The sequence below is a fragment of the Athene noctua genome, chromosome Z (assembly GCF_965140245.1).
Source record: "Athene noctua chromosome Z, bAthNoc1.hap1.1, whole genome shotgun sequence".
Taxonomy (NCBI): Eukaryota; Metazoa; Chordata; class Aves; order Strigiformes; family Strigidae; genus Athene; species Athene noctua.
Window position 1 is genome coordinate 69,364,357 of NC_134077.1, and position 23,622 is coordinate 69,387,978.

At 37.2% G+C, this 23,622-nt stretch overlaps 2 protein-coding genes across 4 annotated transcripts in view; one reads left to right on the plus strand and one right to left on the minus strand.

The window, feature by feature from the left end:
* GLDC (glycine decarboxylase) overlaps positions 1–4,944 on the plus strand; it is a 50,794-nt gene extending 45,850 nt beyond the window's left edge. The window contains exons 22-25 of the mRNA XM_074931658.1: positions 1,062–1,157; positions 2,294–2,466; positions 3,159–3,239; positions 4,192–4,944. Coding sequence (XP_074787759.1) covers positions 1,062–1,157; positions 2,294–2,466; positions 3,159–3,239; positions 4,192–4,335 — 494 coding nt within the window. The 3' untranslated portion in view covers positions 4,336–4,944. The remainder of the gene's footprint in view (positions 1–1,061; positions 1,158–2,293; positions 2,467–3,158; positions 3,240–4,191) is intronic.
* Positions 4,945–7,818: 2,874 nt separating this feature from the next.
* Positions 7,819–23,622, minus strand: part of UHRF2 (ubiquitin like with PHD and ring finger domains 2) — a 91,214-nt gene continuing 75,410 nt past the window's right edge. Inside the window, exons 10-16 of one of the 3 annotated variants that reach the window (XM_074931562.1) lie at positions 17,231–17,337; positions 15,050–15,212; positions 14,389–14,526; positions 13,091–13,214; positions 12,531–12,685; positions 10,609–10,707; positions 7,819–8,441 (exon numbers count right to left, since the gene is read on the minus strand). In XM_074931562.1, the coding sequence (XP_074787663.1) occupies positions 8,295–8,441; positions 10,609–10,707; positions 12,531–12,685; positions 13,091–13,214; positions 14,389–14,526; positions 15,050–15,212; positions 17,231–17,337 (933 nt within the window). In that variant the 3' untranslated portion in view covers positions 7,819–8,294. Of the gene's footprint in view, positions 8,442–10,608; positions 10,708–12,530; positions 12,695–13,090; positions 13,215–14,388; positions 14,527–15,049; positions 15,213–17,230; positions 17,338–23,622 lie in introns of all 3 variants that reach the window. The other 2 variants (XM_074931561.1, XM_074931560.1) reach the window with 2 other exon arrangements.

Genomic DNA, 23,622 nt, shown 5'->3' on the forward strand with positions numbered 1-23,622 from the left:
GATACTTGGAAGTAGAAGTAAAAATGCCTGTTTGTAATTAGATAAAATGATTACAAAAGATGGAGTAAACCATGGCATCTCCTTGAATTCTAGTAGCAGATTAATGAAAAACAAGGAGCAACAAAGTTGAGACCTCCAAATCTGCCATAACTAATGGCACAACTATCTAAGAACTGGAAGCAATTTTTGGACCTGTACTTTCCCTTGCATACTTCCTCTGAGAAAAAAACCCCACCAAATTTCTCTCATTTCTGTTCCTTATTCTCCTTTGTGAGATGAGCGAGAATCGCCTTGGCAATGTACAATACTTCAGCTACATTCTAGTTCCCTGCTATGGCTCTCCAGTCTTGCAGCAGGACAGAAATACTTAAGAAGAGGTGAAAGAATTCATCTGGTAAAAGTATCAGAGAATGCTATTTTGCTTATTTAAGCTGAGTGGCACCAAAGACTATTTGAGTATGATACGTATGTCTTCAAAATACGTCTTAAATTTAATGGAGTACTCCTTGGCTAAATGTGCAGGTTGCATTTTAAGATAATGTATTATTTCCTCACAGAAGTGAATAGAAGTTGCACATTTTGAAGGATTCAGAAATGGAATGGAACTAGGTTCTTGAGGATCATGGATATAAATTTAGATAACTTTTTAGCCTCTCTATAACACCAGATTTGAGCTTTTCTCTGTCATAACATGAAACTGATTATCTTGTACACGTCTAATTCAAGATAGCCTAAGACCCAAATGGTGTTGGGCCACTGCCAAACCCAGTTATTTTTCAGAGTACTTGTAATTTACAGGAGCTACTTTGACCACCCTTTCCTAGTTCTGATCTTGGAAATGAGGCCTCTTCTTAATGTGACGTGGGACTCAGAGGGCCAGTCTTCAAATACTGAGTTGTATATCTCTTACCTGATAATTTCCCGGGTTTCAGTTTTAACCTAAGTAGACATCTTTAGTTTGCATTTTTGCCATGCTCCACAAAACCCATCAGAATAGACTGCTTGGCAGATTGCATTATTCTCTTACTAAGTAAACATAGTGTACACTTTTTCATTTACAGGTTATGTAGCCCATGAATTCATTTTGGATACGAGACCTTTCAAAAAGACAGCAAACATTGAAGCTGTAGATCTTGCTAAGAGGCTTCAAGATTATGGTAAGTCAGTGTCTTTTTTTAGAAATAGCAGCATGAGAATTTCCTAAATTTCTTCTAAAGGGAGCCAGAAACATTCTAGTCCTGTGCTTATGGATGGTGAATCTGTCATGATCATTTCAGGTCTCCTCATGTTCACTAAGGGCCTAGAGAGATATTTGCATCAACTGAGTTGTAGCTTCTTACAAGTCTGCTACTACCTCTCCAGTTTTGTAAACTGCTCCTTCAAATTTGCAATTACAAGACTTAACCATTGCAGCAAGTGGGTTGCAGGCAAGAGCTTAGTAAGATTACAACAACAAAAAAACCCAACAACAACCCCAAACTTTTGAAGTAGGATAATAGGATTTAAATGCTTCCATCCTGATACAGTTTGGGCAGTTTTGTACACATGCTCTGAAGATTCTGATCGTGGCTGCCAGACAAGATGACCCACCGAACCGCTTGATCCTATGCAACTGTGCTTCTAACAAATATGCATAAAAGCTGTTAAAACCCTAACCAATAATAACTGTCAGTGAAATAATCCAAAGCCTGGTTGTGATACCGAAACCCCCCACCATTCCTGCTCTTTCTAAGTGGGTGCTATAGCCTGAAATAGCACGCACCACTTAGACTTTTCAGTAGGTATGGAGGTGAGTTACATGGATAAGTTTAGTAAAAGTTCCATCCTCTGCAGCTGAAAGAGAAGTATCACAAGTCTGTAATTAGCACTAGTGCAAAAAGGGAATCATGAGAGGCCACATTTTCTTTTTACCTTGTTTACCCATCTTACTTTGACATTCAACCTGTCATAAGAAGGTAAAGTGACAAAACACTTCTACTGAAGTGAGCAGCAGGAACAGAAATAACCTGGGAAAGAAAGAATACAGGCTGAAAAGTAAAAAAACAAAAAGAGGTTTTAAGAGCATTTCATTAAATCAGTTTGTAACTCTATTGTAAATAATACCATGTCATTAACCCTCAGTGTTAAAAAATAAGATACTTGAAAAGTGTCTTACCTCTACAGTACACTGCCAACACTACCAACAATTTCAGTCCTGTAGATTACAGAAAGGGCTGATTTTGTGAATCAGTTGCTAGCTAATGTATATACTCATTCATGACCTATTGTCAGTGACTGATTTCTTCTTTATCAGGTTTTCATGCTCCAACCATGTCCTGGCCAGTGGCAGGGACGCTTATGATTGAACCAACAGAGTCTGAAGACAAGGCAGAGCTGGACAGATTTTGTGATGCAATGATCAGTATTCGGCAGGAAATTGCTGAAATAGAGGAGGGCAGGATGGACCCCCAAATTAATCCACTAAAGGTAAGATGGCATCTAGAACAAGTTACCAGCATCAGCTTGACGCTTGAGACTTACTTGAGGCTATGTGCGCCTGCCTCCTGGTTTTTCAGTAGTCCCAAAAATAACTGTGTGCAACAGCAAACTCATGAATTCCTTGAAATTTTTTTTGAAACTATAAACTTTTTCAAAATTTCAGTTCTGAGTCAGTCAGAAGTCTGGCCTTTGCTCTGTCAGCAAATAAAGTTATTTACACAAGCACAAATCTGTAAATTTCGAGATCATCTTATAGTAATGAAGGAGAGATGCTTATTTATCTGGTTTAAGAAGTGGAGTGGAATGACCTTAGAACTAACAGTAAAATAAAGATTGAACGAATTATTTTAGCAACTGCAGTACAAAATTGCTATAGGCTCAAGCTCTGTTCAACTGTTGTAAGCTGTACTGACTTTTTAAATACTGAGGGAATATACTGAAAAGACAGAAGCATATTCGGACACTGGGTAATATCTTCAGGTAAACTGAAAAAAACCCAGATACTGACTTGCTTCCTGCTTTAAATTTGTCTTTTTTTCCCTACATAAATGGTATTCTCCAGTGACTGCCTCGGCAGTAATTACTTATATGTAGCAATGTGAATTTGAAGGAGGGTTCACACTGCTACATTCAATTGAATTCAGTATTTTTGTGTCCTAAATATGTCTTTTTGCTTGTAGATGTCACCACATACTCTGAACTGTGTCACTTCTTCCAAGTGGGATCGTCCTTATTCCAGAGAAGTGGCAGCATTCCCACTGGTGAGTAAATAATGGGATCCTAGTGATGTGGAAATACATGCGCTTTCTGCCCTGTTGTTTTCTGGTCAGTTGAAGTAATCTGGTAAGAATAAAAATTTCAGAGCCATTTTTACTGTTGCTCAGTTTTTGTGTGTGCGGGCTCTACAGTAGTTCCATTAGTTTTGTTTTACAAGACAAGGAAAAACAATCTTAAAAAAATTCTCTACACATTAAGTGCAAACATGGATTTCTAAATCTCAGCACTTCAGCTGGAAGCAGCCTGTTCAGTTCTGACATACTGCACGGGGGCAATCAAAACAGAGTCCCACGTCCTGACGTTCAAAGCTCTGCTCTGAAGAACTTGGATGAGGATTTGACATGATGCGCAGTCAGCACGGGGCGAGACACACCAGTGCGAGCCTGCTACAAATAAAGGTTAAAATGGAGACGATACGTCAGACTTCTTCACAGCACTACATAAAATTGCTTCCGGGATCTTAACAGCTAAATATATGTGTAACTAACTTTCCTCACCTAAAACTGAATTGCATCTATTTTATTGCTATGTACTGTTTCAAAGAAGAAGAAACCTGTGAAGTTTGCTACCTCATTTTATATTACTATACTCAACAGCACAGGTCTTGGTAGTAGTCTCCACTTTTCCTTGGTTCCTGTCTGTATGCCAGATATTCAAAGGGTTGTAGGTTTTTTTTAATCCCATGACAACGGCTTGTTCGCGAGCATTTGTTAGAGAACATGGTTAGACTTTTTAAAAAAATCTAGATATTCTTTTGACTGCCAACTTTTATTATACATACTTGTTACCTTTCAGGGACTGCAAACAGATTTCAAGTATGACTTCACTTAAAACTTTTCCAGTGTTTGTCATTCTTAAAACTTCTGATGTCTATTACAGTTACATAGTTTTGCTTGGTAGAAAAATTTAAATAGCTATTTTTTCTTCTGTTCTTAGCCATTTGTGAAGCCTGAAACTAAGTTTTGGCCCACAATTGCTCGCATTGATGACATATATGGAGATCAACATCTGGTTTGTACCTGTCCACCAATGGAAGCCTACGAATCTCCCTTTTCTGAGCAGAAGAGAGCATCTTCGTAAGACTCTAGCTGCCTGGATTTTTGAGTCCATCAGGATGGCCTTTTCTTCCCAGACCTGATAGGGGATTTATATACTGTGTATATTTTGAATAATCACCATGTTTGTTAATTGAATCACTGCTGTTCAAATGTAAATACAATCAATATGTTAGGTGCAAACAAAATGTGATTGATTGTTCCACAGCAGCTGATGTTGAAGTTGCCTTGATTCAGTATTTTGTCTGTTTTGTGCTAAAGTTTTAACAATTAACACCTAATTTGCAAAGTGGCATGGAAGATATGGTTAACAAAAAGTAGAAAATATGCAGATGCATAAGGCAATAGTGATGAATATTAACTGCAGGAGTAATTGTTTATACTTTGTAAAAAAAGATGAAGTAGATTGTTTAATTTACTTCACATATTACCACTAGCATTGCAAGTGTTAATATTTCATACTGGATTTTTTTCTACCTACTAGTGTTAGCACTCTAATAAAATTGGATGGAGTTTTATGTGTTGTCATGTTTTGGATTTTAACTTTTCAGCTGAATTCATCCCACAGAGCAGTATGACATTACGAGGCATAAGTTCTTATTTGTCAGAACTGCCACAGCAGTTAACAGCTTTTACACAAGGCAAAATACTGGCAGAGAATAATACTGAAATCTCAGGTTCTTTTAAAGAGAGAGAATGATGGGTTTTGTTGAGCAGTATCAAACTTAACTTTTTTTCTATATCACATCGGTTTTTCCTAGTAGTTCCATGTAATCCTCTCCCCTTATTCTGGAGAAGGCATGAAACACCTTTTATAGCAGACTGTGAACTGCTTACTATGAATTAGATCTTGTCTAACATAGTGTTCTCCTTCCACAGTTCCTCAAATCTCTTATTTTGGGTCTTGGCTTTGGTTTATACAGTGCACTCATCTTTCCTTGCTTTGTCACATACATCTACAGCTTGTATAAAAACTGATTCACAGCTTTAGCTCTGGGCCTCCAAGAATACCAACAGTACTCTGAGACCAGAGCCCCACTGCTACTCACAATACCATGTTCAATTACTCAGTAGCCAGAACACAGACCTTAAACGGGACACTCTTCTCACCTGTTCCCAGTCAAATTTCTATAAAACTGTTCCTCTTACCAGTTACACAGAGAGTGTACGCGTTATGAGTGCATTTGAAAGGAATCTGAAGGTGGGTCTGTGCAGACTCATTTGTGTCTGATGGAAGTGAGTGACCCTGTAAAGACAAACTCGTTCAGCCACAGAAAGCAGGATTTTGGTGAATGAGGAAACAGGTACTGCAGTAACACTCAGACTGAGTAAAGGACCGCACAGTTTCACACCTTACACTCAGCAACTAGTCAAACTCTTCTTGAAGGTCTACATGCACAATCATGCCTGGGAACTTTCTTTGAAATGACACAAATGAATCTAGTGCTCACAGCGCTATTTTAAGTACTGTACTTTTGTGTCTTTTATAGTGAAAGTTTCAGGACTGCCACTTTTTCATTACCTACCTTATGACTTCAGTGGGAGCTTTAATTACACAAAGACACTGCAGATGACAGGAGACGAGAATGGATTTCATTAAAGAAAGGTTATGCCAGGTACCAGTTTTGCTGTGAAAAGCTGCACCTAGGTCCTAAAATGTCTAAATACATGGTGAAGAATATCAGAATTTTACACCGATTTTTACTTATTATACTGAAAAGGGTGTCTTTCAGTAGCTACTGACACAGCACAAAGGGCGTAAAAAATCATGAGGAAACACTGCAAACTTGTAATGTGAGAAAGGACAGTCTTTCCGCACTGCCAATCTAACTCCATGAAGTCTTGTCAAGCTACTTTGATGTTTGTTAAAGGCAGTTTCATGTTGCTTGTGTCTCACTGAAAAGATACATTAAAAAATTGGTTTACATCATTTTCATATTAAGTGGAGAACTTCCCATTGCTGAACTCAAACTGAGAAATTCATCTCATCAATTAACTGGTAAAAGCTCTCAAACAAAAAAAGCATTAAAAGTGTTTCACAGCACTCAATTACCAAGTAAAAAGCCACAAGTCTTACGTGCTTACTGCACAGATGCAGTGATTGTAACAAAGGTAAAATTAGGTCTGTTTTCCCCATAAAACAGTGAGCTAATGTTTTGTAAAACATAAAAGTTCAACAGGATATAAGAATCTGTCTATAGCTCTGTATGCTTAACGCTAACACCCAATTCACCTACTGAACAAAGTCTGAATCCTCATTCTAGTAAGCACAGAAAAAGCTGAGAAATTACATCTTTCAAAACTGTTCAGCCACGCCTGTTTTTTTGATATATGACTAGAGAGATAGTACCAGCATTATATATTTGAGATGCAACTGAAATCTGAAGTAGAATGGGGGAGGAGAGAGAGAGGTTATTTTGGATGAAGTGAGTAAGCCATTAAGCTAACTTTCAGACACAAAACCCAGCACTTCCACATGCATCTCAGTAACTGGCTCACTACCACACCAGCATAAGGGTATGATCTTAAATTACTGAGAATGACATATATACTTCCATGTATACTTCTACATGCCTACTGTGCAGTGCAGGCCCATGCCTGCGGTGGGAACCTCTGACTAATTGCTGTGTGGGGCATCCACAGCTCCCAGCTGCACCGAGCCATGCTAGCAGCAAGCACTGGAACACCACTGGGGTAGGAGGGGTTCCCTCCCACTCTGGTACATGGATTGAGCACTAATGAGCTTCCTTCAAATGCTCAGTAGAGACCAGAGTAGCTACTACAGCTACTGCTATGAGAGCTGCTATTACGGAGTATGTGTGAACCCATGGACACTGATGTCAGGTTGGGGTTTTTTTCTTAATTAACAATGTTTTTTTAACTGAGAAATTAGTTAAGGAATATAAAGCCTCATGTCTGAAAAACAAGCCCACCTAAAGAAAGTATGTAATAATCTGAAAAAAAAAAAGTTGATAAAAATGTTATGATTTAAATAAGGGGAAAATAGTAAAAACAAAATTAGCAACTTTTCTGAATCATAAAATATTTAATAAGGTATATTTTGGGGGGGGATATATTGTATATAAAATTTCAGATCACAATATGAAGCGATTTGAACCCTCTCCAAGCTAGCACTGCCTTCAATGCTGTGTAGATGTATTGCCACTGATACAAGACCTACTAAAAGCATACATTTTAACTAATACAGAAGTGGCTTTTTTATATGAAATATTTTTTACACAACTAGAGTGTCTTGAATACCCTCTTTAAGTGCAAAAAACACAGATCACTTTACACTAATGCAGCAACAATGCATTCATATTGTTCTCATTAGTCATTAGTAGTCAACTTGCGTAAGATACAAGAAAAGCACAATGAAGCTCACAAAAATAGACTAAAAATCAGCCTGTTCTTGCAAAAAAATACAGCATAATAGAAGAAAAAGACAAAAAAGGATTATGCACACCACAGAATTTGCTGTTCTTTAATCCAGCTGGCTTAAGTGCTGTTTCTGGGGGGTTTTTGCTGTTTTTTGTGGGTTTTTGTTTTGGTTTGGTTTTTTTTTTTTTTTGTAAATCAAACCACATGGACCAGGCACAACTAATATTCAGGAGGCAGTGTTTAGCTAAAACTTTACTAACTTTTTGTCATCCCCACAATTTATTTTCCTCTGTCCTGAGGTAGTTACAAAAAAATAAATCATAAATTAACCATCAGCTAGGCCAGTAAGAGCTGAGGCTTTTCTTTTCTTTAAAAACTATTTGTTAACTGGCCAAAACTACCCTTGATGTTAAAAGACAGCTGAGAATTAGAGTTCTCACTACACCAAAAAGATGGCTATGAGGGGAAGAGGGTTAGCTGCTTCAAAATGTGACAATATATTGAGTCCCATCAAGCTGGCTGGTCCACTGTTGAATTTTCCATGTTTATTCTCCTTTGCTGTCTATAAAGTCACTGGGAGAAGTACAGAAGGATCTGAGCACATCATCGTCCTTTACTGTAACCAGGGAAGAACTGGTCCAGTAGTGTCTGCAGTATCTTGTTTGGAACCATGGTGTAGCCCTTTCCAAGGTCATAGCGGCAGGCAGGGCAGGTGAAGACTTCAGCTCTGAAGGAGCGCTGTAAGCAACTCTAGGACATACAAGGCAGAGAAGTAGATTGTGAGAAATTTGTTTTAGACTGACAGCTTAACCAGCAAAAACTAATTAATCACTATAAACCAAAGATGAAATCTGCTGTACTACCAGAAAACAGGAAGTCATTACCAAGCCCTCCAGCTCCTAGCTCTGCCCCTGTGACAAAAATGTCCTAACAAACAAGGTCTGCTCTGGGCTGGGATGTGAAACATTGAGTTTGGGAGGAATTAAAACAAATCACTACTGAGATTTCCCTTTCACTTCCACTAGTGCCTTCCTGTGAAATGCAGCCATGTCTGCAGCTTCCTTACAGATTCACAGTTAGATTGCTACAGTTTTCCAGACCTTCATTTCAAGAGGAAGGTGACTATACCAGGAGCAGACACCCCTGTATCCTGCGGTGAGACGGCACAGTCATCCCTACTGCCACCCATGGGGGTCTGCAGTGGAGCAGATGCCGATTTGGCCTGTGGGGGGCCCCACACCGGGACAGGTGAGTGTGCCTGAAGAAAGCCGGTACCCCATGGGAAGAAGCCTCCCCTGCTGTAGTTCAGCACTGGGAGGACTGCAACATGTGGGGGTGGCTCATGACCGAAAGAGTTTGTGGAGGACCGACTCCTGTGAGAGGGGGTCAGACTGTGCTGAAAGAGGGGAGGTATGCCGTAAGTTTCCCCGTAAGTTTCCCCCGCACCGAGGTGGAAGAAGAGGCAGGACTGACTGCACCCCCCATTCCCCGCCCCCTGCACTGCTGGGGGGAAGGACGTAGAGATACAGGGAGAAAATCTGAGCCTGGGAAGAAGGGAGGGGTGGGGGAAGGTGTTTTCAAGATGTGGGAATGCTTCTCATGGTACTACTCTGGTCACATGGTCAAGTGCTGTTGTTAGTGTCTAGTAAATTTATGTTCTCCCCCCTCAGTCTGTCTATTGCCCATCACCATAATGGATGGATCATCCCTTCACATCCTTATCGCCATTCCTGAGCCTTTGCTTTACCTTCTCCTTTCCAGTACTGGGGGTGAAAAGGGGAGTAAGTGACTGTGTGGTAGGCAGCCGTTCTCTGAGCATAAACCATGAGCATAAACCAAGTGTTTAGGCAACAATATCCATCTACCTCATCGAACGACAGTCAGTTAAGCCTTAAAGACGTATGTAGAATAATACAACTTCTAGCGCATTAGCATCAGTGATTAAATTAACTTCAACTGGATGGTATCTTGTATTCACAAACATTTACTGACATCTTCAAATTCTGTGCTTTTGGACTTTGTTGCCATTCAGCTTTCTCCTCTCCATGGTTTTCTAATTTCCATAATTCTATATATTAACCCCTTTATAACATGTTTTAAAGGTTTTTTTAATGTTTTTTTAAGGAGCCATAAGAATTCATGTGTGCAGGCGATCCATAACAACACAGTGATTTTTACTGGAGAGATACGTATCTTCTTGAACAGCAAACCTGCATTATCAGATGTTGTAGTAGGATGGTGATAATCTGAGTCCCTTTAGGCTCTTAAGCAGAAATACTAGGTACGGCAGACACGTTTCAAACATGCACAATTTAGCTCATGATTCTTTACACACTCATGCTACAAAAATTAACTCTAGTACAAACTGGATTCCAAACTCCTGACATTACATCCAACTGATCAAGATTTTAAGATACACAAGTTATAAACTGACTTCTGTGGCCCTCCTACCAAACATAAACAATGCCAAGAATTAACAAGATAACATCACTTACTCCAAACAAGTCCAAATAATTTTCTTGTATTTACCCTGCATCCCTTCAACAACTCTTATTAAGAGTGTTACACCATTATAAAATCTGATGTTATTCCTTAACTTCATAAAATTAAATTATTGTTACTGTACCAACATCTAGCTCCTGAACCAAACTAATTCCTAGTGTAACTCCCCTGATCACAAAGGAACAACAGCAGTGGTAAACTTCACTCATTATGTCTATCAGGAACTGTTACTGAACATACTTCCACTGTTTATTACATAAAATTAAAGTTACACAGCAGTCACTGAATGCAAACTTGTTGCATGTTTTTGCTCAGAATGTTAGACAATATTGTCTTTCTAAAATACATATGGCTTTGGTAACTGGTGTCTTAGAGCCAAGAAAACAGCCCAGAGCAAGACCAAGTTTATTCTTACTTTACAGACGTTGTGGAGGCACTCTGTTGTCACTGGCTGGTAAACCAGCTCCTGGCAGCAGACACACATAAAGGATTGTTCCAGTTTCTTCAGAAAATTCTAGTGTAGGGCAAAGGAATAAAAAAGATAAACTCTATTACAATTCTTGTAAATGCCATTATTACATAAAGATGATGAGGTTTCAGAAGTTCTTAAGTTCTCTATATCCATGAGTGCAGCTTTCTAAAAGTAATCAGGAACCAGGCCCTTAACTGCTTTATTTCCCTGCTCTTCCACAAATCAGAGAACTAGTGTTTTAAAGATCACTTACTTGTTTGTATGAGTATTGTTACAAAAAAATGAAAAGAGACCTCAGGGCCCCTCATGCTTGATTCTTAGCATAGGTCAGAAAATTTAGTAAGTGTGTTTAGTAACTGCTGCTAAAAATTTGCATGTCCCTGAAAGATATCTGGTTCTCTGCCAAGGGAACTTACTTTTCTAAGAAAGCCACTTCTGCACCTTCTCCTGTGCTTATGGATTATGGCTAGCTTAATGGCTTCTTCTCTCCTCAGGCCAAATTCTCTGCATTGTGTAAATCAATCTCCCTGGTTTATAAATCTTCTCAGGGCATCTCTGAGGAATCTTCAGGATACAACTGTATCAGGGGCTTTACACACACAAGCATGCTTATCTCTGGCATGTTAGTGATCTCCAAATATCTCAAGAATACAAGCTTGGGTATAGAAAAAAAAAAAAAGCAGATCTATGGGTAATCAAAATACGGTTCTTTGTAATAATTTTTAAAATACCAGATTTATCTTAAACCACATTTAGTTAAAAGGGAAGGTGGTTGTTTCAACCAGAAGGATTTACATTTTCACAGCAGCGACCCAAAGTTAGCAGTGATTCCCATTGCCTTTAGTGGCAACCAAATGGAAATCTTACCAAAATTATGGGTAGGAATCTGCAGATAAATGACTTCTCAGTAACTCAACCACTTTTAAATGACTGTTTTCTCCAGACAGCTGCAGCAGCCTTATAGCAAAAAACAGTACCGTAAGTGGAAGAACAGGGAGTTACAGATGCTTTTTCTGTTACAGAAGCACCATAAATAGCTAGTGGTAGTTCTCAATTAAACTAATTATGTACGTTTTCCAACCAACGGTTTGTTTTACACTGAGTTGAGTTTTATCAAGTTATTGTAACTTCTTAGTGACTTGATTTCTTCTAAAAAAACCAGCTAACTATGAATGTGACACTGGTAAGATTAATTATCACTGAAAGACATAATATTTCAGGAGATACTCTTCTTGTGGACTTTTTCAATAGTAGTTTCTATAGTCTCTTCAATCTTGAGCTATTCTTACTATTCTTTTTTTTTTTACTTTTAGGGGGAGGAAAGTATTTTCTCTTTACATAAGGTTCCCTTCTCTACAGAGTGGGAAAATCTAGATTTGGATGAAAACATTTTCATTTCATATCTAAATTTGAAGACGACAGTACTTCTATCTTCTTAAACGAAGCAAACAACCTGTATTTTCTGTCATAAAATTATTTTCTAAGCAAAATGTAGTGACTAGAACCATTTCTATTCTTGTCTGACTTCTCACATCAGCACAGCACAAAAACACATTTGTAATTTAGAGAAAACACGCTCTTTTCAGAAATGAGAAGAAAAAAATAGCCAGTTCTAACTCCCAAAATGTTTTTTGAGCAAGAAAAGTTCTCGATTATGCAGGTGTAAACCAACCTATCAATAGCAAACAGTACAAGCAAGGCTTATTTTCTTGAAATCAAAGTCTTACAAATAAAAGTAATGCTAGACACATTTTGTATTCAGCAAAAGTTCAACAAGCCAATTAGGTTTTAAGAGAGATTCAAGATTTCTCCTAACAGTCTAAAGAAAAGGTAAACATGGAAAATTATGCATGTAGCAAACATACTGGTCCTTCCTTAAGGGAAGCGAGTACTTCATCCCACAGTTTCTGGTTCATACAGTCTTCTCTAATCAGCCACTGCTGCTCCTGGGTCAGCTGGAAAGCCTCTCCTTTCCCTCCATCTCCCATTCTCATGGCTTTGGGTGTATTCGTAGGCTCCTCTATACCTGCTTAAGATTGTGACCATTAGACACGGTAACTACAGAGTGTTAGTCTGAACTATTAAAAGCGGAAGACAAAACTACTTCTGAAAGTCTAAAACATGGATTAGACTCATGAAATCAGCAATCAAATCCCTACTCCAACTCATACTGTTCAGCACTGAACTGCAGCAGGCAGCTGCACAGTTCATTTTTCTACAGAGCTTAAGAGAAAAAAAAAAATCTGTAAGAGTAGTAAATAGGATTATTTCCCTAAACTACTACTTAATTACAGAGCATGTGCTTATTAATTTACACTAGTATTCCAAGTAACTTCACACTTCTGCTACATTTCATACTACTGGCTTAATAAAATGGAACATGACAGACACTGCTGATGAATGCTAAAAAAGTAAAAAGAAATACCATCATCAATTGTCCTTTTCTGGTTTCCGTTACTCTGGCTGGTTGGCTCCTGTTTTACAGTTTGCTTTTTAACCTTATCTTTCTTCTCCTTACTAGCCATGGCTTCCAAATAACCTTCCGGATACTAAAATAAAAAAGCACAGATTTAAAACAAAACCCACTGACATACAGGAATTCCCAAATACTAACAAGACAATTTCTAAAAGGCTTCAAAACCCTGTGACTACATATTAAAATAACTACATAATCATTTCTAAAACCCTACATGACATGCTGAGACAGTTGGGGTTGGTCAGCCTAGACAAGAAGGTTCCGGGGAGACCTTATAGGGACCTTCCAGCATCTAAAGGGGGCTGATGGGAAAGATGGGGAGGGACTCTTTATTAGGGAGTGTAGTGATAGGACAGGCATAATGGTTTTAAACTGAAAGAGGGTAGTTTTAGATTAGATATAAGGAAGAAATTCTGTCCTGTGAAGTTGGTGAGGCACTGAACCAGAGAAGCTGTGGCTGCCCCCTCCCTGGCAGTGTTCAAGGCCAGGCTGGACGGGGCTCTGAGCAACCTGGTCTGGTGGAAGGTGTTGGAAATAGATGATCTTTAAGGTCCATTCCAACTCAAACTGTTCTATGATTCTATGATTATAGAGAAAACATTTAAATTAGTGTCTATTATTAAGAAAGTGTAACCAAGTCAAAGAATCTAATCTAGACTTGATTGTATTTAAAAGAACCCAATACTCCTGTCTATGCCCTTTCAACTATACATATCAGTTAGTTGAAGATGATGGTATGCAGTAAGATACCATTGCCTTGCTGAGAAAACAAACAGTATGTTAATTCTTTCCATCTTTCATGGGTTCTGCAATGCCCAAGTCCTCATGGGTCAGTTTATTTCTGTGCCTGAAATACACTCTCTATACAAACTCCTCAGTCACATGAAGAGAAAAAACACATACAAATGCACAGGCTTTTTGATTTCTCAGTCAGAGCTATAAGAATATTCACTTGCAGGAATTCTTTCCAGCCTAAGGATCACAAAACTGCATTCAAACTCTTAATTTTCCACATATGCAAAGCAATTCACTGCTAAGGCAGAAAGCTTTATCCACTATCCCTTCTGCTGTGTCACTATTACAGGATTCTTTCAGTCTGCAGATAATCTGTATTGGGTTTTGGCATTAAATTCTGCCATAGTGAAGTACAAGAAAAAAAATGGGGCTATAATTTAACCAATTTTTGTTTCTGGAATTCATTTACTGTAACTGAGAATAAAAACAACTCTGAGAGTCCTCATTCAGACCTGTACACTCAAACCCAGTTTCTTTGATCGCTCCATTCCTTCTGAGGTCCAAGGTGCAGGCTCAACGTCATCTCTCCTCAGAAGATAGCGCCACACTAAAAATCCACATTTTCCGATTTCTGGCCAATATTTCACCACCTAAAGAACAATATAAAATTACTGTCATTTTATCAGAAGCCAAACATATGCATATAGTCGTAATTATTCAAGAAGAAACGAGAAGCCTAAGTTATATATTACTATGACATAGCAGATCTTAGCTCAGGTGTGAAACTTTTGTATTTTTGATAAGGTGTGTGCTCTTAAAAGGCACCCATTTTTATTTCAGATGCTGAGACATCATTAAACACACAAAAATTTAGCATATAATTGGAAGTAGCGAGGAAATAATTTGATTTCCAGGGATATGACTCATTAAGCACATACAAAGTAGCTTACATATTCAACCTTATATATCCAATTATGGATTATGTTCTATTATCACTGCTCAGAATAATTTCATTTCAGTTCTTTGCAAAATAAGCTAAGGCTAACAAGCTATCATGGAGAAAAAAAATATTTCTTTTAAGTAATAATGAAGAATTTGCAATGTAAGACCTTTGAGACTTTTTAAAACAGCTGAAGAAAAACATTATGTTGCACTCAGTAGAAATCAGAATACCTTGTAAATGCCATCGTATCTGTTGCCTTCCTCTGGGGCATACTTGCTGATTCGTCGTCCTTTTGAACTGCGCACTACTCTGACTGGCTTACCAGCTCTCCAATTCTTAGATTCTGCTCCATTTTTGTCATCCAGTGGGGCATCACAGTTAAGAGCCAATGCCCTAGAAAGAGATTTAGAATCTTCATAAACTAGTTTGCTTCACACAACAGGTTTTTGAGAATTAATGTAATTAAGTCATATCTATTTCCCTTGCCTAATTATGTGTTATCAAGCAGCACAGACTTTTCAACATATTCTTGAACAACTGCAGAACTGATGGAAGCAATGAGATCCATGCTACCATGTATGGTAAGAAAAAAAATGGGAACACAGAATATTTTATAGTCAAGGTTCGAGATGAAAACACAGCTGATACAACTAAATAAACCAAACCAATCCTTTTAGATTTAATGTTCTTAATTTTAAAAAATAACCCCTTCCTAAACAGCATTGAGGGAATTAAAAGAAAATTATAACAAAAGGCAAACTTTCCTTATCACTATTCTCCATTACAAAAGTAGTGAATATAATGAAAAACACTATAGAGAAAAAAGTACATAGTAACCATTCAAAAAGCCCTAAGTAACTGAAATCTCTCACATAATACATAAATTATCTCAGAATAGGAGTTAAATAATAATAGCTAACTCAAGGACAAGCAAACTTCTTTATCCACTAAGTACATGAAGATCCTCTTCTAGAAACCTGGAGCAAGACAGTATGAATATCTACCAGACCAAGCCATCCTAATGAACAGTATTTCTACTATCACAGCCTGATTTGACCAGGGATTGAAAACACTTTAGAATCAGACTTAAACCAAACCACAGATCTCAAATGGAAGATCTGTGATCTTGTTTGTGAACAGCCATGGTATGAGTATATAAAACAAACATTGTACAGAACTGTAGAAGACAGGCTTAATACAATGCTGACTTTAAAAATGTTTCTTATATTAAAAAAGCTTTAAAAAGGAAAAATGTTTGGACAAGCAAAACCAATACTGATTCAACTACATGGAATCATCATCATCTTCAGTATCAAAGTGCTTGAAAATTTGTATCAGAATAAGTAACCAAGAGCAGCACCTTCTTACACTCCCTGTGCACTAGCACCTGCAAAGTTACAAGGCAAGCTTTGCCAGTGAATTTCTCATTTGCTAAGAGCAGAGAAAAGCTGAGACTAAAGAGTCCAGCTTTTAATTCTCCTTCCCAAAGCAAGTTTGCTCTATTCCCTAAATATGCTTGTAAACATATTGTTTAAACCTACTTCCATCTTCCTTTCCTCCTGTTCCCATCACGTCCCCTCTCTCATTCCCTCCCTCCCTCTCTCCCTTTTTCAGCAGCCAAGTCAGGCTTTTCCTTTCTGTCCTCTTGACTACCACCAAAAAGGTTGCAAGAATCCCACTCTGCTCTGCTTGACAGCAGATGATCATATCTAAAAGTAGACCTGGCAAAGAAAAGGTCTCAGTCAATATCAGCACCCCACAGGTGTTGAGTGGTCAGTTGCGTAAGAGATTATGTTCTTAGAAAATGATGGAGAACTCTTTGTTCAGGCAGGCTTTTAGAGGGCATGACAACACTTTAAGCATATGCCTAATTAATCTTTTGGAAATATGTGTTCCTTTTCAAGCACCTTTTTTTTGATAAAGCAACACCCTAATTCCTTGCTTTTCATAGAAAACTATGATGGAAGAAAGCACTAGCAAAATAGGAAAGATTTCTTTTAACGTGGGAAAATGAACATGCTTTCTTCCTACTTAAACTTCATAATTGATTTAACCATTGAGGAAGAAACTTAAAAGAAACACCCAGAATAGAAAACTTCCACCCAAGAGTTCTGACAAGCTTTTCAATTTAAAACAGAATCATTTGAAAGAAATGGTAGGACAATTTCAACCAGAGACATAACTACTAGCTGCACCAGCAATACAGCAATGTATAACTGAAGTGCATGCTCCTTTAAACCAACAAAACATAATGCTTGATAAAATTCTTCTTAGTAGCAAGAGGCACCATTATTTACAAAACCAGCATGTACAGCAGTGAATCAATATAGCAAAATGCTACTTACAAATTAAAGCATTACAACTCAGCTCTTTGTCTTGGAATATTTTTTCATTTTATCTCCAAAACTTACCTATTCATGTGTGTTAATGTCTGATCAAATGAATGTTCTCCAATTCTTTTATTGCCAGAAAGATCTCTACCTCCACTCCCAGTGTAAGTGAATTCATCTCCTCGATCCTGTGCAGGAAGATTATCCTTCATTTTAACACTCCAAAGTAAAGCAACTCAATTTTGAAAAAACTTGAAGAAAAAAACTACTTCATTTGTCTATTTACTCATTAGACAGAGAAAAGCTATAATCCAACACATGAAAAGATTTGGTTTCGATTTCAGTGTCACTGTCCTTCTACAATATTGTGGCAGGACAGAGCTACTGGTCTGGATGTAACATATGTACCAGAAATATTCTTATTAAAAAAATGCCTGCCTTAAAAAAATGGACATTTGCATCTTTTAAAAAGCTGGTTTGGGGAAAAAAAAATAAGGAAGGGAACACATTCTAGCAAGTAGTTACTTGCTCTAGAGCTTTCATTTAGTTTACAAGAATATCATATGTGTAAAATATCTTTGAGGGATCACTTCAACTTGTGCAAGGGGTTAAGTACTAATAAGTACAAACAGCTCTGCTTTATATATAAGACAGGTGCTATAATGCAATAATAATCCCAGCTCTTCTGAACTAAAAAGAGTTTAAACTCATTTAGATTTGCATTTTGTAAGCTGATACAATTCTGTAGCACGTTTCCTACATAGAATTTTCTTTAAAGTGAAGGAAGGTTGACAAAACATTTTACCATGAACTGTAAAAACAGTTCAAACCTACATACACATAAGTAAAGCCAGTATTACTATTCTTTTTAGTAAATATGTCACAGAAATTAATTTCTCCTGGCAAATTCAAGTATTTCTAGGAATATATATATTCTGTAAATGTATTTATTAAGGTATCTCTTCAGAGATGCAAATTTTGTACAAAGCATGAAGCAACAGCAGATCAAAACTTAATAGGAAAACAATGTTTATATGAATTTTTATAGCAAAAATCTGAACATACTTGTACGCAGTAGTAAAATTCAGTCAATTTCTTACCACTATTAAAAGTCTGACATTAATAAGGATCCAGTGCAAGACTGTTACAGATATTTCATGACTGACAACAGCAGAAAAAGAGAAAGTTAGAAAGAGAAATGCTAGTTGAACAAGGCCATAGATTAATTACAGAAATTATTTTATTCTGTGTAGGGAAAACCCAACAGAAATTCAGCTGCAGTATTAAACTATTCCTTGTTCAAAATTTATCTAGACATAATAACAAGCAACTGCTATGAAGTTAAAAAAAATACTCAAAACCTAACAAAGACATGTATAAACTCTAGTATATCCTTTCTTAAAACAGTCTGCTTACTCTACCCAGTGAATCTCTAAAAAAATAATAGAAATAGAACAATGTTGTATGAGGACAATACATGAAAAAACTTCGAAAGACTGACAAAAGAACTATTTACTAAGAAAGGATGTAAAAATAAATGGTATAAAATAAGGTATCACAGAATTGGGCTGCTTAATTTTTCAGTGATTGTCAAACAAAATGCACAGATCACAAAGATGATTATAATAACATGAATAGGCTTGAATTTGCTTGATGAATCAGGCCCATTCAAACAAAATGCATTTTAATACTTAACAAGAAGCTTGTGCCAAGTTCAGACAACCAGAAGGGATGTATCTTGTAAAGTCATGAATCCAGAATGATTTGGGTTTCATAACAAAGAAGAAACTGAACACATGTTCATGGTGTGGCAGAGTGGGCTAAAGAGTGGTTTTTTGATGTACAAGCAGAAATAAACTGAAACTGGAAGATGGTTCTTCCCTCCTTTTAGAATATAAAGTTGAGACAAAAACTGAAATAATTTAAGATTAAAAAATACATATATATATATAGCAAAGACATAAATACTACATATGCAAGCAAAATGGAGAAAACTCTTTGAGACAGATTCTTGACAGTTTTGTTTATCAACAACTGGGTAGAACAATCTTCATATGAAGAAAGTACTGAATAGACTTTTTCTGGCATAATAGACAAACACAAATCAAGGACAAGTTGCTATAGACTTAAGACAAAAAATCTCAAGTAAGAAGAGATAAATGCAACAGTATTCATAATTACCTACTGGAACACACTGCTATGGAAAATAGGTTAAATGTAAAAGGTCTAGAAATATCAAAATCCCAATGTCTTCAGAGAAAGATTGCATGGTTCTCTGCATAATACTCTTTAACCTCAGGCAACCAGAAGACATTATGCTTGAAGAGACAGCATGAATATAAGGCCTATGCAGGCATGCTCACCTCTTGAACAAATTCCACACCTGATAGGTTACGTTTATTTCTCTTTAATTATCCAAGTTCTATGCATAAATAAATGGTCAAAACTATATGAATTTGAGGGAAACTGGAAATCCAGAGGAAGTAAAAAGCAGGAGAAATGAAATAATTATGGAGCATAGTTGTTACAGGTCAAATAAAATGAGTTGTTACAGGTCAAATAAAATGGCATCTTTTAACACCCCTTAGCCTAAGGAAGGCTCATTCTTGCTTTATTTCCCAAAACTACACTCACTTATTTCACATCAGATAATTATTTTTTTTTTAAAGGAGATTTCAGGAAACAAAGGCATACAGTTCCTAGAATTGGAAGAAAATGACAGAGTTCTTGCATAGATGGCACTGATCTGGACTAGATGAAGAGAAATGGGGGGGACATCTGAACCTCTGATATGAGACTGTACTGGGTCCGGCTGAGCCGGAATTGGTTTTCCCCTGTAGCAGCCCTCACGGTGCTGTGTTTTATGTTGGAGCTGGCAGGGTGTTGATAGCACCCTGGTGTTGTGGCTGCTGCTGAGCAGTGCTTACACAGCACCAAGGCTCTTCCCGACATTCCCCCCTGCCCCAGTGGGATGGGATGGCAGGATCTTGGGACGGGACACAGCCAGGACAGCTGACCCAAACCGACCAAAGGGATATTCCAGGCCATATGACAACTGCTTGAGTATAAAGCTGGGAGAAAGGAGGAAGGGGGTGGGGTCACCCTTGGTCCTCCCAGGCAACCACTACGCGTATTGGAGCCCTGCTTCCTGAGAAGGCCCCACATCGCCTGTCCATGGGAAGTAGAGAATAAATCTGTTTTCTTTTGCTTCCGTGCACGGACCTTTGTTTCGTTTTGCTTATATTAAAACTGCTTTTGTTTTACCCACAAGGGTTGGTTTATCTTATTTTCTTTCTCCTCTTTGCCCTGTTGAGAAACAAGGGGAAAAGGGGGGGAAGTGATAGAGCGACTTAGTGGATACCGGGCATTTAGCCAGAGTCAAGCCATCACAGAGACCAACTCCTAAACAAGGAGAGCAAGAAAGCTCAGGAAAATACGTAAGTGCTTGTAGAGAAATAAATTCTACAATATCAAGAGTAAGTGATGCACAGACAGAGTCCTTCGAGTGGAATAAATGTGTATATGAATACAGCCCATGCCAAGTAGAAGTGAAACAGGGATACTGGTAATCTGGAAACCTAAAGAGAGACCTACAGAACCTACTTCCATTGTGGTTACGGTATTTTACTTTGAAAGTAGAGTATGCCAGGAATATTCACACGGATTACTATTTGGGATCTTTTGTTGAGTAATGACTCACTAAAACAATTTCTCAATAGCTTTGAGTTCTGAGTCTATATATAGGCAGTGCAGAATCTTCCAACCACTCATAACAATGTTCAGCTGATAGCCTATATGTGACAGGTAAAGGTGGAAGCTATTTTTCTCTCAAGAGGATTAGAAAGCCAAGTTCAAGCTACTGAAACTGCTGTAAATTCTGCATTCAACAGTTAAAGAAAACATTTGGCAAAAGGAATTATTGATGTCTGTATTTTCTTCTTTAAGAAACAAAATAACTGTTAAAAAAAATATTAAAAGTCTTTTCTTTTCTTTTCTCTTCTCTTCCTTCTTCCTACTTTTTCCCCATTTTTCTTACCTTAAAATATGTAATTCTGCCATTTCTCTTCTGCTCTCCACAGCTTAATTCAACTTCCTTGCACCAAAACTTTCTTTCAACAGCTAGTAAGACTTTTGTTATTCTGTCTTCTCTTAATGCCTTCTGTATGTCTCATTTTCTTATGTTGTCTCCATAAGGTTATTTCTTAACTGTCCTGTTTGTAAAGTTTGATCATGTTATAGAGCAAATGAACTTCAGCCACAGCAGCATTGACCCATTATCTCATATGAGGCATCTGAGTGGAAGATCAGCCTCAGACATATAAAATAAGCAGATGGTCAGTAGTACTAAATCATACTCCACTATTTCAGTGTTGTTACACAATCTGTTGTAAGTCTAACAAAGAGATAATGGAGAATGAAAATTTTTTAATTCCACCTGAATGTTCAACCACATTATTTCTATGGATTGCTTTTATGCAACAGCTGACAGGGGCATTAGCTACTTCAAGTTACTGGAATATCAGCTATCTCAAGATAGCTCTCAATTATTTTCTCTTTCCATTAATACCTCTGGTATTATGCTCAGATTTCAAAGTCTGGTCCCAACATACACACAAAAATTGCATTTATCACTTAGTAAAATGCGCTATTATGAACACAAACAGATTATCTAGATGAGCTTCAACCTTCAGTCTGAACAAAACAAAATGTCTTAGTGGCTTTTTTGATACAAGAACCCCCAAATTTCATGAGTTCATCCACCCCTCAATTCATCAGTTTCACCTTAGTAAAATGTGATGAATAAAGGCTAAGGTTTTGATTAATATGACAAAGCAAAACAAAAAAATCACTAAGCCTTTTTAAATTAAGTTATTAAATCCAAGACAAATTCTATCAGATAACTACATTTGAAAGGATTTTCTTTCCCTAGTAGCAGGGATACGTGAAACCAAATCATGTCACCATTCATCTCCACTGAAGTCTCACAAACCTGAATGCATATAAGTGTTGATAGAATTGGTCTATCTGCTCAATTGTCTGATTTATTTTTGATAATTTCATGGTTTAGCACTGCAGTAGAAGTTATCGATTAAAAAGGAAGGGTTAAATTACATATTTCACTTATAAATCAATAAAAAAACCCTTGCATTAAATGCAGAGTTTGAATATATCATAATCAGTATTACCGAGTCTTCCCCACAATTGCCCTTGACAGCAAGAACCTATCAGTACCATGGCATATTTCACCACAGTGTAAACATTTAACCATTTTAGTGTTAGTCAATCTGGATGTTTAAACAATAAGTAAGACAGCTTCAAAGCAGGAAACAGCAGAAGGTGGCTAACTGGTCAACATATTGAAAAATAACTCCCAAATGAAAGTACTAGCCAACTACTGTATGTGCACCACTTTCTGATGTTTTTTCTTATTCCTTTCCATGTCCAGTGCCAAAATAGTGTATTGTCAGACCTTTAAACTAAACATTAATATGGAAACAATTCAGGCTACCTAATCTGTATTCATTATCTTCTGCTCCATTCAAAATGGTCTCCAACTTCAAACCAGGTTTATCAAAGATGCAACACACAGAAAGCCTTTTCAGGTCAAACACACTTTTCTGTAGTGAGAGATTACTTAGGACATACAACAGTTTTCTGAGACAGCATTTTAAAATACAATTATTTTTGGCTATCTGTTGGAGATCACTGATTGATTGTTTTTCTGAGGGAAAAAAAATCCTTCAATCTGTTTTAAGTCATTTAATAAGCCTACTATAATCCTAGCTAAAGCAAGGCAAGGAAAATCTTGACTGTCTAAAAGACATGCTTTTACTATTTGACATTTATTTATTTCTATACAAATAATCAGCATTTGTTACTTTCATCCTTCTTTTATTTTTGCTATATTTAAATAAATTCTTAATATCACGTGAATTAATTTTTGTACGCGTCCTTGTGAAAAAGTCCAGCAAGAAACTCATGATTCGACACAACAAAGGTTAGTATAATTACACTGGTCCTTGAGAATTTTATGAAGATTGATGATACTCCATATATTGCAATAATATGACTAATGACCCTTGAAAACGTATGAATTTCAGAAAGAAAGTATTGCAGTATATTAGCCATTCACAGAAAGAAATCAAGGCCTATGTCTTTGGTCTAAGGCACTACTCCAGACAGAATGTTTCTTGAAAAGCATGAAATGTAAAAAAGAGTTCAGTGTTTTTTTGCTAAGCATTGGCAACATTAATTTCTACTTTTTAATCTGTTTTATCATTGTGTCAAATGGATTCCTCAATGCTTTTAGAAAGTCCTGCAAATGAACTTTGGAAAAGCACAGATAGGAGTGGCATAGACACAGATTATACACTCCACTATGAAAGAAGCTGACAAATACGCAGATAAGACTATTTTGACAGATGTAATACAAGCAGTAAGGAGTGACAAAAAGCATCTGTGTAACTAAGGCT